General features: G+C 41.1%; 1 protein-coding gene across 4 annotated transcripts in view; it reads right to left on the bottom strand.

Moving 5' to 3' along the window:
• Positions 1-16,347, bottom strand: part of LOC134342924 (phosphatidylinositol 4-phosphate 5-kinase type-1 alpha-like) — a 103,344-nt gene that overhangs the window by 40,439 nt on the left and 46,558 nt on the right. For all 4 annotated transcript variants that reach the window (XM_063041626.1, XM_063041628.1, XM_063041627.1 and 1 more), the window contains 3 exons: positions 10,714-10,831; positions 9,300-9,452; positions 7,631-7,930 (listed from right to left, as the gene is read on the bottom strand). In XM_063041626.1, the coding sequence (XP_062897696.1) occupies positions 7,631-7,930; positions 9,300-9,452; positions 10,714-10,831 (571 nt within the window). The remainder of the gene's footprint in view (positions 1-7,630; positions 7,931-9,299; positions 9,453-10,713; positions 10,832-16,347) is intronic.

The raw sequence follows: 16,347 nt of genomic DNA, 5'->3' as shown, positions 1-16,347 counted from the left end.
GAACAAGAATAAAAAGTCCGCTTCGAAGGCTGATAAACATAAAGAGATGCAGCAAGGCGACGGGTCTAGCTCCCCCACGGCAAGCCAGGACAGAGATAATGAGGGGGAATCGGTGACTCTGTCTTTGATTCTCGGAGAGATTCGCGAGTTCCGACAAGATAACAGCAAACAGCTGGAAGATATTAAAGGAGAAATAGTAAAAACTAACTCGCGGATAGATGAAGCCGAAGCGAGGATTGTTGGAATTGAAGAGAAGCTACAAAACGCCGAGGAAGTGATAGCAGAAATGCTGAAGCTACAAGACCAGCTCCAGTGGAAACTAATAGATCAAGAAGGCCGCTCGAGAAGGGAAAATGTGAGGATCTACGGAGTTCCCGAAGGAACCGAAGGTAAACCTGGATTGATGATTCCCTTCGTGGAGAAGCTGCTTAGAGAGAACCTTGATATACCGGCCGCAAAAGACCTACAGATAGAAAGGGCTCACCGCGCGTTGGCACCACAGCTTCCGGCAGGCGCCCAGCCCAGATCGATTCTGATCAGATTTCTCAGTTACAGAATGAAGGAAGAGGTGCTTAAAAGAGCATGGCAAAAGAAAGGTTTCATGTGGAACAACTGCAAAATCAGTTTAGACCACGACTACGCACCGGGGATTCTTGCCAGACGGAAGGAATATACGGAAACACGGAGAGTCCTGAAGGAAAACAACATCAGATTCCAGACCCTGTATCCAGCTCGGCTGAGAGTCTTTTACGACGAAGGGACAAAAACTTACGCTACGGTGGAGGAGGTAACGTTGGACCTGGCGGACTGGGGACTACTTATTAAAGTTATCACCCAACCGGAGTCGCTACTGGAGAGGATTCGGCAGAAGTCGTGGCAGTTAGTGGGGCGAGGACGCTCCACTCGAACCAGAGTGTCAAACTACAAGGAAAAGCTGCAAATATTCAGACGCGAATGTACAGAGAATACAGATTAATTAAGAGAAATGACTGAAAAGAGTAAATCGGACTTAAAAGTAAAATGAAAACTAGTCACTGAAAATAAACTAGGCGGAATAACTTGAATGATAGCAATATGGTCGAGACATAAATAGGAGAAAATTCTCTATGATTATTCAAACTGCTGAGGGCCCTCTAACACAGGGTGAAGATAGAGGTTATCCCTCTGAACTGAGGCGGGTCGGTGCTCAGGCCTCACTGTGGGAAGTCGGGAAAAATTTTCAAATGTTATACGTTCAGAAATGTCTAGGGTGTGGTTATATGTCTCGGTTTACTGTTGAGAAGGGATTGCTTACTGTTTGGTTAGAAAAGGAGAGTGCTTTTTTTCTACTAGAGAAAAATGCAAACTGAATTGGTAAAAATAATTTCCTATAATGTTAATGGGGTTTTGAATCCAATTAAAAGAAATAAGATTATGTCTAAATTGAAAAAAGAGAGGGCACAAATAGCTTTCCTCCAGGAAACACGTATGAGCCAATCTGAACATGGAAAATTAAAAAGAATGGGCTTTAAGCATATATTTTATTCATCATATAAATTGAGTCACAAAAGAGGGGTAGCTACTTTAATATCAAGTACTCTTAATTATGAACATATTTCAGAGACTAGAGACAAAGAAGGATGGTTTGTAAAAATCACAGGAAGAATAGAAGGTACAGAAATAACATTGCTGAATGTTTATGCTCCTCCAGGTAGTGAATGGTCATTTTATAGACACATTTTTGACCTAATGGTCAGTTCTCGAGGGGTAGTAATTTGTGGAGGGGATTTTAATATTAGATTAAATCCTATATTAGATTCTTCAAGAATAGTTACTCAGAATAAACCTCTGACTCGGAAAGTGAATTCATTGATGGAGGAGTTGGGAATTATAGATGTCTGGAGGGAATTACACCCTACTAGTAAAGATTATACATATTACTCTTTCCCTCATTCAGCCTATTCAAGGATAGACTATTTCTTTATCTTTAATACAGATAGACTCAGGATAAAAAACTGTAATATTGCAACAATTGATCTGTCGGATCATAGCCCAGTCTCTATGTCTCTAATCCTGGAAAGGAAAATGAGGAAAACACTATGGAGGCTAAACTCACATATACTCAATAACCCGAAAGTAATGGAGAGATTAAGGGGAGAAATCAAAGAATATCTAGACCTTAATGACACGGGAGAAACATCACCAGTGATTTTATGGGATACATTGAAAGCTGTACTGAGAGGGAAAATTATTTCCATTACTACTCACATGAAAAAAATCAATGCACAAAAATTAGCAGACCTTCAAGGAAAATTAAAACAACTTCAAGTTGTAGATAGCAACAAAAGTAATTCAAATCGAAAACAGGAAATTAGGAAATTGCAAAGTGAAATTGATGATATTTATACGTTGGAAACTCAAAGAAATTTTCTTTACCTGAGACAAAAGAATTATGAAGTAGGAGGTAAATCAGCTAGATTATTAGCATATAAATTATGAAAACAACAAGCAGACAATACAATTCATAAAATAAAGAATCCAAAGACAAAGCTTGTGGAGAGTACAATAGGGAAAATTCAAGAGAGTTTTGAAACGTATTATCGAGAGCTGTACTCCCAACCCCAGGCCCCCAATGAGCCCTATATAGACAGTGTATTGAATTTTTTAGATCTACCTAAACTTACAGATTTACAAAATGAAAGTTTATTAGAACCAGTAACTGTCAAAGAACTGAACGTGGCCATCTCTAGGTTAAAGGCTGGAAAGTCCCCGGGTTCTGATGGGTTTACCTCAGAGTGGTACAAGTCCCTGAAGACACAGTTAGCCCCATTACTACTTAACACCTTTAATTGGATCTTGCAGAGAGGAGAAACTCCACCTTCCTGGAGAGAAGCGATTATTTCAGTTATTCCTAAAGAGGGTAAAGATAAACTAGAATGTGGCAATTATCGGCCAATTAGTGTTCTTAATTTAGATTACAAACTATTTACATCTATATTAGCGCGCAGATTGGAAAAGCTTTTACCTGGCCTAATCCATTTAGACCAGACTGGATTTATTCAACAAAGACAAACACAGGACAACATAAGGAGAACTCTGCACATATTAGAACAGGTTAATAAGAACGAGACAGAGACAATGGTAGTAGGATTGGACGCTGAGAAAGCTTTTGATTCGGTTAGTTGGGCATTCCTATACAGAGTGTTAGGAAGATTCGGCTTTCAAGAAAGGTTTATTAAAGTAATTCAGACTCTATATGACAGCCCTACAGCCCGAATTAAGATAAATGGGGACCTCTCTGACTCTTTCATTTTAGAGAGAGGCACTAGACAGGGATGCCCAATTTCTCCTCTCCTTTTTGCGCTATATATTGAACCACTTGCCCAACTAATAAGACAGAGCAAAATCGTAAAAGGTATCAAGGTGGCAGGGATTGAACAGAAAGTGGCGTTATTCGCAGATGATGTTTTGGTCTATCTGAGTGAACCAGAAAAATCATTTATAGGATTGTTTACACTGTTGGATGACTTTGGGAAAATATCAGGTTATAAAATAAATGTAAAGAAAACGCAGGTTATGTCCCTAAATTATACACCATCCAAAAAATTGCAGGATACATACGATCTTAAGTGGGAAGCTAAATCATTAAAATATTTAGGAATAACCCTGCCGAAGGATCTTTCAACACTGTCACAGGTAAATTATGGGCCATTAATCTCAGAGATAAAAGCAGATATGCATAGATGGAATCTTATCCCCTTTTTAAGTTTAAATTCAAGGATAAATACTATAAAAATGAATATTCTTCCTCGGTTATTATATCTTTTCCGTACTTTACCAGTGGAGGTGGATGATAATCAATTCAGGGAATGGGACAAATGGATTTCCCGCTTCATTTGGCAAGGAAGGAAACCTAGAATTCAATATAACACCTTACAGTTAGGGAAGGAAGGAGGAGGTATGGTTCTTCCTTGCCTGAGAAATTATTTTTATGCCTCACAGATAACCCCTCTGTTATATTGGTGTAATAGGGAATATAAGGCTAGATGGAAGGAAATAGAATTTGGATTAGTTGATAGTTTTCCTCTTCAGGCCTCAACAGCTGACAAAGGATTGATGGCCCAGTTGGAAAAATTTAATAATGCTTGGATAAATCTTACATTAAAAGTATGGCAGAAGGTGGTTAATTCATGTGGAATTAATAACATGTTAAAACTCTTTAGATGGTGTGCATATGATATCGAATTCCTTCCCAACAGAGGAGATAAAAGATTTGAGCCATGGATAAAGAAAGGTCTTACAAGCTACCTCTCATTTATAGATAAAAGAGTATTACAAAGTTTCCAAATCCTGCAGGACAAACATGGCCTAGAACATAATGACTTTTTTAGGTACCTTCAAGTACGAAACTATGTTAACCAGAGTTGTAGATATACAGACTTATCAACAGTAGAATTAGAATTTTTCAAGATTCTGAATTCGGCTTGCAGTTCAATACCTGGTAAATCAGTTTCTCGCCTATATAATGCACTCTCCCATGCTAAAAATGTAAATACACTGTATATTAAAGAGAAGTGGGAGAAAGAAGCGGGGTTGGTACTTTCAGAGGAGGCTTGGGGGAAAATCTGCAGCTTTCAATGGTCCTCGACTAATTCTTTGACTTGGAGAGAACATTGTTGGAAAAACATTATAAGATACTTCAAGACCCCATATCAGGAAAAATATAAAGATACAAATGTGATGTGTTGGAGAAGGTGCGGCTCCAAGGAGGCAAATCATTTTCATATTTTCTGGGATTGCCCTAAATTAAGTCTATTTTGGGAAGGTATTCATAGAACATTAGTTAAGGTACTTAGGTCCCAGATACCTCTGAACTTTGAGACGCTCTATTTGGGGCATGTATTGTTCCTTAAAAAGAAACATTTTATCAAATCTGGAATAAATGGATTGAATATATAACCCCAATGCGAGCAGACTTTAGATGACTCTCCTAATGATTTATATTGCTCTTCTCATCAACACAGTAATATTGCTAACGTAAGCACCCCTAGTCTAAATGTTTGTTGTTTTTTGGAAAATAGAGAATTAACACAAGTAAAGGGAAAGATTTGGGAAAGGGATAAAAAAAAAATGAAAAAATTAAGTAAATAAGTACATAGGGATTGGATAATTATGTCTGCGGGCAGGAACAAGCACGAACAAATTGGGATATAAACACCTACAATGGTTGGTATATAGGCTTGTATGCAACATTTTGGACCAGTGGAAATGGTCCAGAAGGGTTGTATGGAAACTATTATTACCATTTTTCTTAACAACTAATTTCATTACTTAGCCTAATAGGTTAGATTTACCAAAGTACATAATTATCTATTTAAATGTTTATTTTCCTTTTATATCATCTCAATGTGTACTTAAGAATGTATAAATAATTGTAGTTTTATACATATAAAAAAATGGAAAAGGATATATGTGTGAAAAAAGTACATGATAATTGTGAATACCTTATCCAAATAAAAATAAAATTAAAAAAAAAGAAAACCAAGGTTCCCTAAACCTGGTTTTTATTCTGACAGAAACAAACTCTGCTCTCAAAATTTCACTTTTGAAAGCCTACCACACTTACCAAGTGCACCTTTGCCAGAGAACAACCAACCCCTATCCACACTTGCCAGTTCCTTTCATCAATTTAGAATCTCAACCCGAGAAGGCAACCTATCCTTTCCCATTATTACCTTGAAACTAATAGCTAGCATTATGATCATCCGAGACAAAGTGATCCCCTACACAAACTTCACATCCCCCTTCACACACACTGTCACCTGCTCTACCTCATTCCCTAATAAAAGATAGTTTAGCACTCGCTCTATTTGGGACCCCCATACACTGATTAAGGAAACTTTGCCAAACACAGTTGACAAACACTTTCCTATCCAGCCCTTTTACAGTATGGGAGTCCCAGTCAATGTGAAAGTTAAAATCACCTACTATCACACATTCTTATGTTTCTTGCAACAGACTGTGATCCCTCTACAATTCTGCCCTTCTAAATCCTGTGGAATGTTGGCTGGTTTATAATATAATCCTAATAATGTGGCACACCTTTCTTATTCCTCAGTTCTATCCATAAAGCCTCACTAAACAAGCTCTTCAGTCTGTCGGACTGAGCATGGTTGTGACATTTTCCCTGACTAATAATGTCACTCTTCCCCTTATAATCCCTCCTGCTCCATCATGTCTAAAACAAGGCAACCATGGAACACTGAGCTGCTGGTCCTTCCCCTCCTGCAACCAAGTCTCACTAATGGTTACAATGTCATAAGTCCATGTGCTGATGCATATCCTACACGTTTCTTGCAATACTCCTTGCATTGAAATATACACAGCGCAGACCATTAATCCCAACATTCTTGACGTTTCAGTTGCTGGCTTTGTATATAGGCTTAACAGTATCTTTCTCCACAGCCACTCCAATATCTGTTTTGCTGCTCTGGTTACCACCATTCTCTTCCCCCCCACCCAGTATAGTACCAGCAAACCTTCCCGCTAGGATATTAGTCCTCCCTCAGTTCAGGTGCAAACCATCCATTTTGTACAGGTCACAACTTTACTAGGGCCTAGATATTTCTTGATAACCAAGGTTCTATTTTAGCTTTGCCTTTTATTCTGACAGGAACATATAATTCTGAACTCTCAATATTTCCCTTTTGAAGGCCTCCCACTTACCAAACATTGTTTGCAGTAAAGAGCCTATCCCAATCAATACCTGTCAGATGGTACATCTGAAGCCATCAAAATTGGCTTTTCTCCAATTTAGAATCTCAGCCTGAGGACCGGATCCATCCTTTTCCATAATCATCTTGAAAGCGATGGATTTATGACCACAAGATCCAAAGCGCCCCCTTCACACACTTCTGTCATCTGCCCCGTCTCACTTCCTAATAGATGCAGTATCGCACTCTCTAGTTGAGACCTCTACATAGTAAGGAAATTTTCTCGAACAGATTTGACAAATTCTATTCATCCAGTGTTGTGTGTTTTTTTTTTAAAGTATGGGAGCCCCAGTCAATGTGGAAAGTTAAAATTACCTACTATCACAACCTTATGTTTCTTGCAACAGTCTGCGATCTTCTCCCTACAAATTTTTTTCTCTAAATTCTGCTCTGCAAAATAGTCCTAATAACATGGTCATGCCTCAGTTCCACCCAACCCCTGTCTTAACCCCAAAGCTCTTTATGAAACAGCTCTGAAGTCTCTTCACCAGAAGTTATGAAGTTAATGAAGAGTAATTACCATATTCAAGAAATAACAGTAGATAATAAATGCCAACCTCTCAAAGAGATTAGAATTAAAAGAAGCTTGTTTTAGTAGGTCCACGATATAATTCTCTAAGAGCCAAATAAATTCTGTGAACAATTTGACTTGACTGGTGCAAGTAAATATTCAAGGATCTCAATTACTGCATTACCAGTCTTCTAAACCCCAATTTCTGATTGATCCTGTGACCAACAAAGATGCAATTAAGGGATATTAACATAATCATCACCCCTCACTTATCTTAAAATTTATTACAGCAGAGGAGGAGAAACACATTTAAATGTATGAACCAAGTATACTACCATTTCAATAAAAGATCAGAAAAGATACTAACCAAACAGTCTCTCTGAATTGTTTTACATAAGGCACTATGCATATCAGCATCGAGGAAAAGACCATCAGGAATATCATGCAGGAAGTCCAGATCTTTGAATGTAGGCCGTGACTTCTCACGTTCTTTCTGAGAGGCTCTGCGCTTGTATGTTGAACCTTTCAAGTCATACTTCAGGTGCATTTTCATCACCCGAGGCAGAAGGTTGTTCATCACCACCAGTCGAATATTGTTGCCGCCAGATTGGATGCAATAGAGCCCAAAGAACTTGGGCAGCAAAGTTCGTGGGTTCTGGTTTAAGTTCTGAGGGCAAGACAGAGAACAAGAGGCAATTACCAAGGAAGCAAACTAACGTGCTTTCAAACAACTTTCATGCACCCGTCAGGCACATTTAAAAAGGTCAGAATAAGAGGTGTGCCAAAGGGGTTTAAGGGAAGAGGATGGTTTTTAAAAAAACTGCTCCCTCTGGCAAGTTGGTCAGTCACCTAGATTTAAAATCATTTCTCACTGACCTTAACATCTAGAAAATGTCCCTTGAAAATATGGCAGAAACCAATTCTACAAGTGTAAAGAATGTCAGAGCATTCACAGCTGCCAGTAAAGCACTAGTGGGTGGGTGGGTAAGAACGACTAAACGTATGAAAATCTATTGTGGCAACGATGGGACAAATGTCACCCTTACTGTCTTGTTTCAAAACATTAAAAAGTACAGATTTCAAAGTTCCCAGGTAACAGGATCTAAAAAAACAAGGCAATAACAGGAAAAGTGTTGGAAAAGAATTCCATAACAATGGAGATGTTTCATGGGTGGGGGAGAATTTAAAGGTGGTGCAAACTGTGGGGAAAGTGTCAGAGGTACGCAAGATGTCAGATTTGGATATCAGTTTGAGATTACTGGATTTCTGACTGAAAGAGAGAAGGGGTGGGTAAGATAGTGAAGGGCAATGAAGACAATCACTAAATAAACCTTTGCTACACAAGGCAATGAAACTGATGGAATACAGTAGACCGCAGGGACAGGCCCTTTGAGCCACCATGTCTGCGCCAACTATAACTGGAAACTTAAACTAAATCCCTCCGCTCCCCATCTGTCTAAATACCTTTTAAATATCACCATTCTATCACACAGTAAAAGGGTAAATAGACCTCTGGGCTGTCTATATCTGGTGTTACAGGTTATGGATGAGATTTCTAATGCATATTCACCTCACTGCTTACTAAGGAGAGGACGCTAGTCCATTAGGTTGAAGGGTCTCAAAGTCAAGTGACTACCGATCTAGCAGATTAGAAGAAACAAGAAACAAAGCCATTCCCCTTCTACCAACTTTTACATACATACCAGGAGAAAACAGAGTGGGCTTCAATGCTCATGTTTCCCACAGTCAAACAACATACAAATAAAATGTGGAAGGTAGGCACAAGGTAACACCATCATGAGAGGAAACCTCCCAGACCTGGGTGAAAGCTCAAGACATTAATGAACCCAGAATTGCTTGGACTTGGTGGTCCCCTTGTTAAATAGTTTGGGACTACAAAAATATAACAGGTTGGTACTTCTGATGATCAAATATAAAGAGATCCTAACGAAAACCAAGTACAAAGGAAAATCCTGTTTGGAAAAATACTGGCGTCTGAGATAGAGAAAAATTGCTGACTGAAATCAAAGACTCACCATGTAATATCCAGGGAGCAGCTTCTGCAAGAACTCTGCCTCCTTGTGCTGAACCGTTTTAATAATAAACTCATCGTCAGCAGACACGTAGAAAACAGAACCGCTAGCACCTGGGTTACTGAGCTCAAACAGTGGTTCGTTACATAACGAATACTGCAGAGCAGAGAGGGAGGGAGAGAAAGGGGGGAAAGGGTGGGCAGAGGGAGAGAATTTAACACACACAGTAATGTAAGTTTCTGAAAACATAGGTATTGCTAGATAACCAGATCTATCATCACTGGGCCTAATTGCTGGAATTCCTTTCACAACAGAATCATGATTAAACCTTCACCTGAAGGTTGCCTTTTAATATTTCTTTCCAAAGGCCAAGTGACCTTGCCAATGACACCATTATCATGAGAAATAATTCAAGGTGGTGAAAAGAAAATCTGGTCACTTACCACTGAGGCTCACTGCACAGTATATTAAACAGGTCATTAATCATGTACATAAGAGGTAAGCAGCAGAACGCTGATCAGCTCCTTGGAGTCCAGCTTCACTATTCAATGAGCTCACAGACAATCCAGCCTTAACCTCCGCACTTACTTTTCCGCTCTTTACATATTTCATGAATCACTTCCAGTTTAACGTGTCTGCATTGCACATATTCAATGATGACAATACCTATCTGGAATAGAGAATTCCAAAAATTCCCCAACTTCATGCCAAACCACTTGATTGAAGCAGGTAAACCTTCATTCCAAAACAATGCCCTTTAGTTTTATACAATCCTACTAAAGAGGAAAATTCTCAGCACCTACCCATTTCAACATCCCTCAATCAGATTTCAGCAAATTATCTCATTCATCAATACTCCACTAAGGAAAGTAGGCACATCTTCATCCCAGGAAATCAACTTCATTCAGCTCTCTGCACTGCTTCCAACGCAAACATATCCATTAAACAGCGGGGCACTGAAGTTTGGAGTTTAACCCCAGTGTCCTGTGTAAGGAGTTTGTACGTCCTCCCTGTGAAAATCCTGGATTTCCCAGTCCCAGCTAGTAGGTTAAGCAGTCATTGCAAATCGTCCCATGATTAGGCTAGGGTTATGTTGGGGGTGGCTGGGTGGCGCAGCTCACTGGGTTGGAAGGGACCATTTTGCACTGTATTCCTAAATAAATAAATTCTTTTGGGCCTTCAGAACCTAAGAAATTTTGACAGATTACAATCAGTGAACTCACCATCCCTGCAGCCAATTTCTTTTAAATCTGAACACAAGGCCTAGGTAGACCTCTTTTCAACTAATTTTAAACTATCAACCCATGTCACATTATATTTTGCCTCAGTAAACTATTGCGGTCTTACAGTTCTTCTTCATATCACCAAAGATATTTCAATCATCCTGCCAGTCAAAGTTCAAAACAATCAGACTTACCAAATAGTCATCTGGTCGAATACCAAAGAGCTCCCGAAAATACCGGAATGCCACAGGAGCATAGGTTTTAAACCGGAAATCCGAGTAGTGATGGGCTGGTGTCAAGTTACTCCCTTCACTAAGAATCAAACAAACAAGATTTTATATGAACAGCTCAACACAAAAGAGACAAGGAAATGTGAGAATATGAAGAGCATTCTGCAGGAAAATAAATCAAATTGCAAGAAAATTATCACAGGGCTGCCATTCTCCCATTCTCCTTAATAACAAGTATACCGCTTTTTGTACTGTGAGATGAGCTATCAGTGGAAAGCCAGAGTGGTCAGGTCTCTGTGGCACAGGAGGGAAAGGGAAGAGGAGACCTGTCGTGATAGGAAATTCAATAGTTTGGGTAACAGACAGGATAATTTGTGGATGCGACAAAGACTCTCAGGTGGCACGTTGCCCTCCAGGTTCTAGGTCAGAAATATCTCAGATCACGTCCACAGCATTCTTAAAGGGGAGTGTGAGCAACCTAAAGTAATGGTATACATACTAACGACATACCGAGGAAAAGATACAGTCCTGAAGACAAAATATAGGAAGCTCAGTAGGACACTGAGAAGCAGGACCTCAAGTGTGGTAAACTCTGGATTGCTGCCTGTGCCACACACTACTGAGGGCAAGAACTGGGTGATTTGGCAGATAAATGCATGGCTGAGGAACGGGGACAGGGTTTCAGATTTCTGGATCATTGGGATCTCTTCTGGGGAAGTACAACCTGCACAAAAGGTACTGGCCAGACCCGAACTTGAAGGGGACCAATATCCTTGTGGGCAGGTTTGCTAGAACTGGTGGGATGGGTTTAAACTAGTTTGTCAGGGGGATAGAGCTAATGATAGGTCATAGGATGGGGTAGTTAGTGTACAGGTAGGTGTGGCTTTAGAAGGTCTGTGGGGAAGGATAGGCAATAGAAAGGCAGTCAATTAGACTGATCAAATGCATCTACTGTGAGAAGTATTCAAGAGCAAGAGCAATAAATTACGATGTTACGGACACATGGTTCTCACAAGTGTAGAAATGCCTGCAGGATGTTCCAGGGTTTAGAAGTTTCAGAAAGGACAGAGGGAGGTAAAAGAGATGGGCAGTGCCATTGCTAATCAGGGATAGTGTCCGCTGATCCACTGATAGTATCAGTGACCCACTGAGTCAGTGTGCGTGGAAGTCAGAAATGGGAAGGGAGCAACCACTCTATTGGGGTATTCTATAGATATCCCCAAAAGTAGCAGAGACACTGAGGAAGAGAACAGGAGACAGATTTTGTAAAGATGCAAAACTAATAGGATTGTTGCTGTGGGTGATTATGACATCTTCAGTGCAAAAGGTTTAGATGAGGTGGAATTTGTTAGGTGTGTCCATGACGTATTCCTGACACAGAATGCGGACAGAAAACCTGGTCAGGTGACAGATCTCTCAGTGGGTGAGCAATTCGGAGACAGTGACCACAACTCCCTGATCTTTACCATGGCCTTGGACAGGGATAGAAGCAGAAGGTTTGGAAAAGTATTTACTTGGAGGAGGGTGAATTATGATGCTATTAGGCAGGAACTTGGGATCGTAAAATGGGAATGGATGTACTCAGGGAAATGTACAGTGGAAATGTAAAGGTTGTGTAGGGAACACTTGTTGAGGGTTCTGGGTGGGATTGTCCTATTTAGGCAGGGAAGGGATGATGGAATCATGGTTGACAAGAGATGTGGAATATCTAGTTAAGAGGAAGAAAGGAGTATGGTTAAGATTTAGGAAGCAAGGATCAAGAATCGAATTACTAGGTAGCCAGGAAGGAGCTGAAAAATGGACTTAGAGCTAGAAGAGGACATGGAAAGGGTTTGATGAGTAGGACTAAGGAGAACCCCATGGTATTCTAAACATATGTGAAGAACATCTTTCTCTCATCCCACCATCCCCGAACACCCCAAACCTCCCTTCACCTCAGACACTACCAACTTCCTTCTCCCTTCCGATCCCAGCTCTCATTCAAGCTGGGTCTTCACCAGCCCTCCGAACGTTCTGTTCTCAGTGAGGGCCTCACCTTTGTCCCCCTGCGCCCACACCTCTGAGTTCTGTGCCTGCCATGACACTGAGCCCTTAAATTTACTGGGTCCATTTCTGACACCTCTCTCCCCTTTCTCAATCTGTCCATCTCTGGAGACAGCTTATCTATTGATGTCTATTATAAATACACGGACTCTCACAGTTACCTGGACTACGCCTCTTCCCACCCTGTTACTTGCAAAAATGCCAGCCCCTTCTCTCAATTCCTCCGTCTCCACTGCATCTGCTCTCAGGATGAAGCTTTTCATTCCAGAATGAGGTGTTCCCCTTCTTCAAAGAAAGGGTTTCCCTTCCTCCACCGTCAACGCTGCCCTCAACTGCATCTTTTCCATTTCATGCACATCTGCTCTCATCCCATCCTTCTGCCACCCTACCAGGGATAGGGTTTCTCTTGTCCTCACTTACCACCCCACCAACCTCCACGTCCAGTATGTAATCCTCCGCAACTTCTGCTATTTCTAATGATTTCCCACCACCAAACACATCTTTTCCTCCCCCACCTCACTTTCTGCTTTCCATAGGGATTGCTCCCTATGCCCTTGTCCATTCATCCCTCCCCACTGATCTCCCTCCTGACACATACCCTTGCAAGTGGAACAAGTGCTACACCTGCCCCTACACCTCCTCCCTCACCACCATGGAGGGCTGCAAACAGTCCTTACAGGTTACGCAACGCTTCACCTGAAAATCTATTGGAGTTATATATTGCTTTTGGTGCTCCCAGTGTGGTCTCCTATATATAGGTAAGGCCAGACACAGATTGGGAGACCGCTTCGCTAAGCACCTATGCCAGAACAAGTGGGATCTTCCAGTGTCCACCCATTTTTAATTCTACTTCCCATTCTGATGTGTCTATCCATGGCCCCCTCTACCGTCATGATGAGGCCACACTCGGGTTGGAGGAACAACACCTTATATTCTGCCTGGGTAGCCTCCAACCTGATGGCATGGATATTGATTTCTCGAACTTCCAGTAAAGCACCCCCCGCCCCAACCATTTCCAGCCCCTTTTCCCTCTCTCACTTTATCTCGCCTGCCCATTGCCTCCCTCTGGTGCTTGTCCTCCTTTTCATTCTTCTATGGCTTCTGTCCTCTCCTATCAGACTCCTTCTCCAGCCCTGTATCTCTTTCACCAATCAACTTCCCAGATCTTTACTTCACCCCCTTCTGGTTTCACCTATCACCTTGTGTTTCTCCCTCCACTCGCCCCACCTTTAAATTCTACTCATCTGTTTTTCTGCAGTCCTGCTGAAGGGTCTCAGCCCAAAATGTTGACTGTACTCTTTTCCATAGATGCTGCCTGGTCTGCTGAGTTCCTCCAGCAGTTTGTGGGTGAAGAACAGGGAGATAACTATCTTGTGGGTAGGACCGATAAGAGATAAAACAGGAAACATGTGCCTGTAGGTGAAGGACATTGAGGAGGTCCTAATGACTAACTTGCTTCAGTGTTCTTGAGAAAGAGGGACATTGATGAATGTGAGGTCAGTGCAGAACAGACTGATAGGCTGAAACAGGCTGATGTTAAGTAAGATGATGTGCTGAAACTTTTGAAAATTAGAAGTGAAGGAAGAGATTGCTGTGCCTTTGGCAATGATCTTTGTTTACTCAATGACCACAGGAATAACGACAGAGGATTGGAGGGTGGTAGATATTATCAATTTTTTCAAGAAAGGGAGTAGGTATTATCCTGGAAATTATAGACTAGTAAGCCTCATGTCAGTGGTGGTCAAACTATTGGAGAGGATTCTTAGATTTGTTATGAGCACTTGGAAAAGCATAGTCTGATTAGGGATAGTCAACATGGCTTTGAGGGGCAGGTTGTGTTTCACAACCCTGAATGAATTATTTGAGGATGTGACACAGCACAATGATGAAGGTACAAAAGTGAATGTGGTGTATATGGATTTCAGCAAGACATTTGACAAGGTGTCCCATGGTAGGCTCATCTGGAAAGTCAGGAAGTATGGGATCCAGGGAAACTTAGCTGTGTGGATTCAGAATTGGCTTGCACACAGAAGGCATACAGTGGAAGCAGATGGAGTGTTTTCACCTGGAGGTTAGTGACCAGTGGTGTTTCATAGGGATCTGTTCAGGGACCCCTGCGCTTTGTGATATTTATAAATGACTGTGATGAGGAAGTGGAAGAATGGGTTAGTAAGTCTGCAGATGACAAAGGTTGGTGGAGTTGTGAATAGTGTAGAAAAATGCAACAGAACATTGACAGGATGCAAAGTGTGGCTAAGAGGTGGCAGATGGATTTCAATCCAGAAAAGTGTGAAGTGATTTACTTTGGAAGGTTGAACTTGAAAGCAGAATAGAGGGATAATGGAAGGATTCTCGGCAGTGTGGAGGAATAGAGGGATTTTAGGGTTCATCAGCAGATACTTCAAAGTTGCAGTGCAAGTTGACAGGGTGGTTAAGAAGGCCATGGTACTTTCATTAGTCGGGGTGACTTGAGTTCAAGAGCTGCAAGGTAATGTTGCAGCTCCATGAAAGTCTGGTTAGACCATAATTAAATATAGTTTTCAGTTCTGGCTGCCTCAGTATAGGAAGGATATGGAAGCTTTTAGGGTGAAAAAGAGAATGTACCAGGATGCCTCGATTAGAACGCATGCTTCAATAGGTTTCAATAGGTACATTTATAGTCAGAGAAATGTATACAACACATCCTGCATGTTGTATGAGGATAGGTTGAACTGGCTTTAGCCTCTCTCTTTGGAGAAAAAGGAGGATGAAATGTGATAGAAGTGTATGAGAGGCGTAGATTGAGTGCATAGCCAGAGACTTTTTCCACAGGTGGATACAGCTAATGCAAGGGAGCATAACAGTGTTAGAAACCTACCTCTTACATCCCCCTATAATTTCCTCCAAGCAAATTAGGGCGTTAGATACATGGAATGTGCTGCCAAGGACAGTGGTAGAGGCAGATACATTTGGGACAGTTAAGAGACTCTGAGATAGGTACATGGAGGGTTATGTGGGAGGGAATGTTTGATTGATCTTGGAGGAAGTTAAAGGATCGGCACAAAATCATGGGCCAAATGTTCAACTCTTACTTCCCACTTCTGGACAACACCTACACTCAATCCATTTCTATACACGAGAACAAATTGGAAGAAGCCAGTCAGTTTTGAATATAAACAAGTGTAATTATGCTGATGATTTATACAATAGCCACTGAGATGGAGGAACCAATTATGCAGGAGATGCAGAAACATAAGGGCTGTCACAGTGAGAGACTAACTTCCTCAGTATTGATTGCAACTTAATACAAAATGTTTTAGGACCAGGATTTATTTCAGAGGTTTTGTTGAAACAGTACATGGACAGTCCAACTACCGGTGAACATATTGTACACAGTAGCTTTGGGAAATGAGCTAGGTGAGGAGACAGACCTGATAGTGGGTGAACACTTTGGGGAAAGTAACCACATGATGTCGTCGACTCAGGCCTGAGAAGCCAGCGTCAGGCATTTTCATGCCTTACAAGGCGCGGAATGAAAGACTGTGTGGCGGGCCACTCCTCACACAGACATTTAGC

The sequence above is a fragment of the Mobula hypostoma genome, chromosome 2 (genome assembly GCF_963921235.1).
Source record: "Mobula hypostoma chromosome 2, sMobHyp1.1, whole genome shotgun sequence".
NCBI classification, from domain to species: Eukaryota; Metazoa; Chordata; class Chondrichthyes; order Myliobatiformes; family Myliobatidae; genus Mobula; species Mobula hypostoma.
The sequence above is the reverse complement of the archived record's forward strand: the minus strand, read 5'-3'. Positions and strand labels throughout refer to the sequence as shown.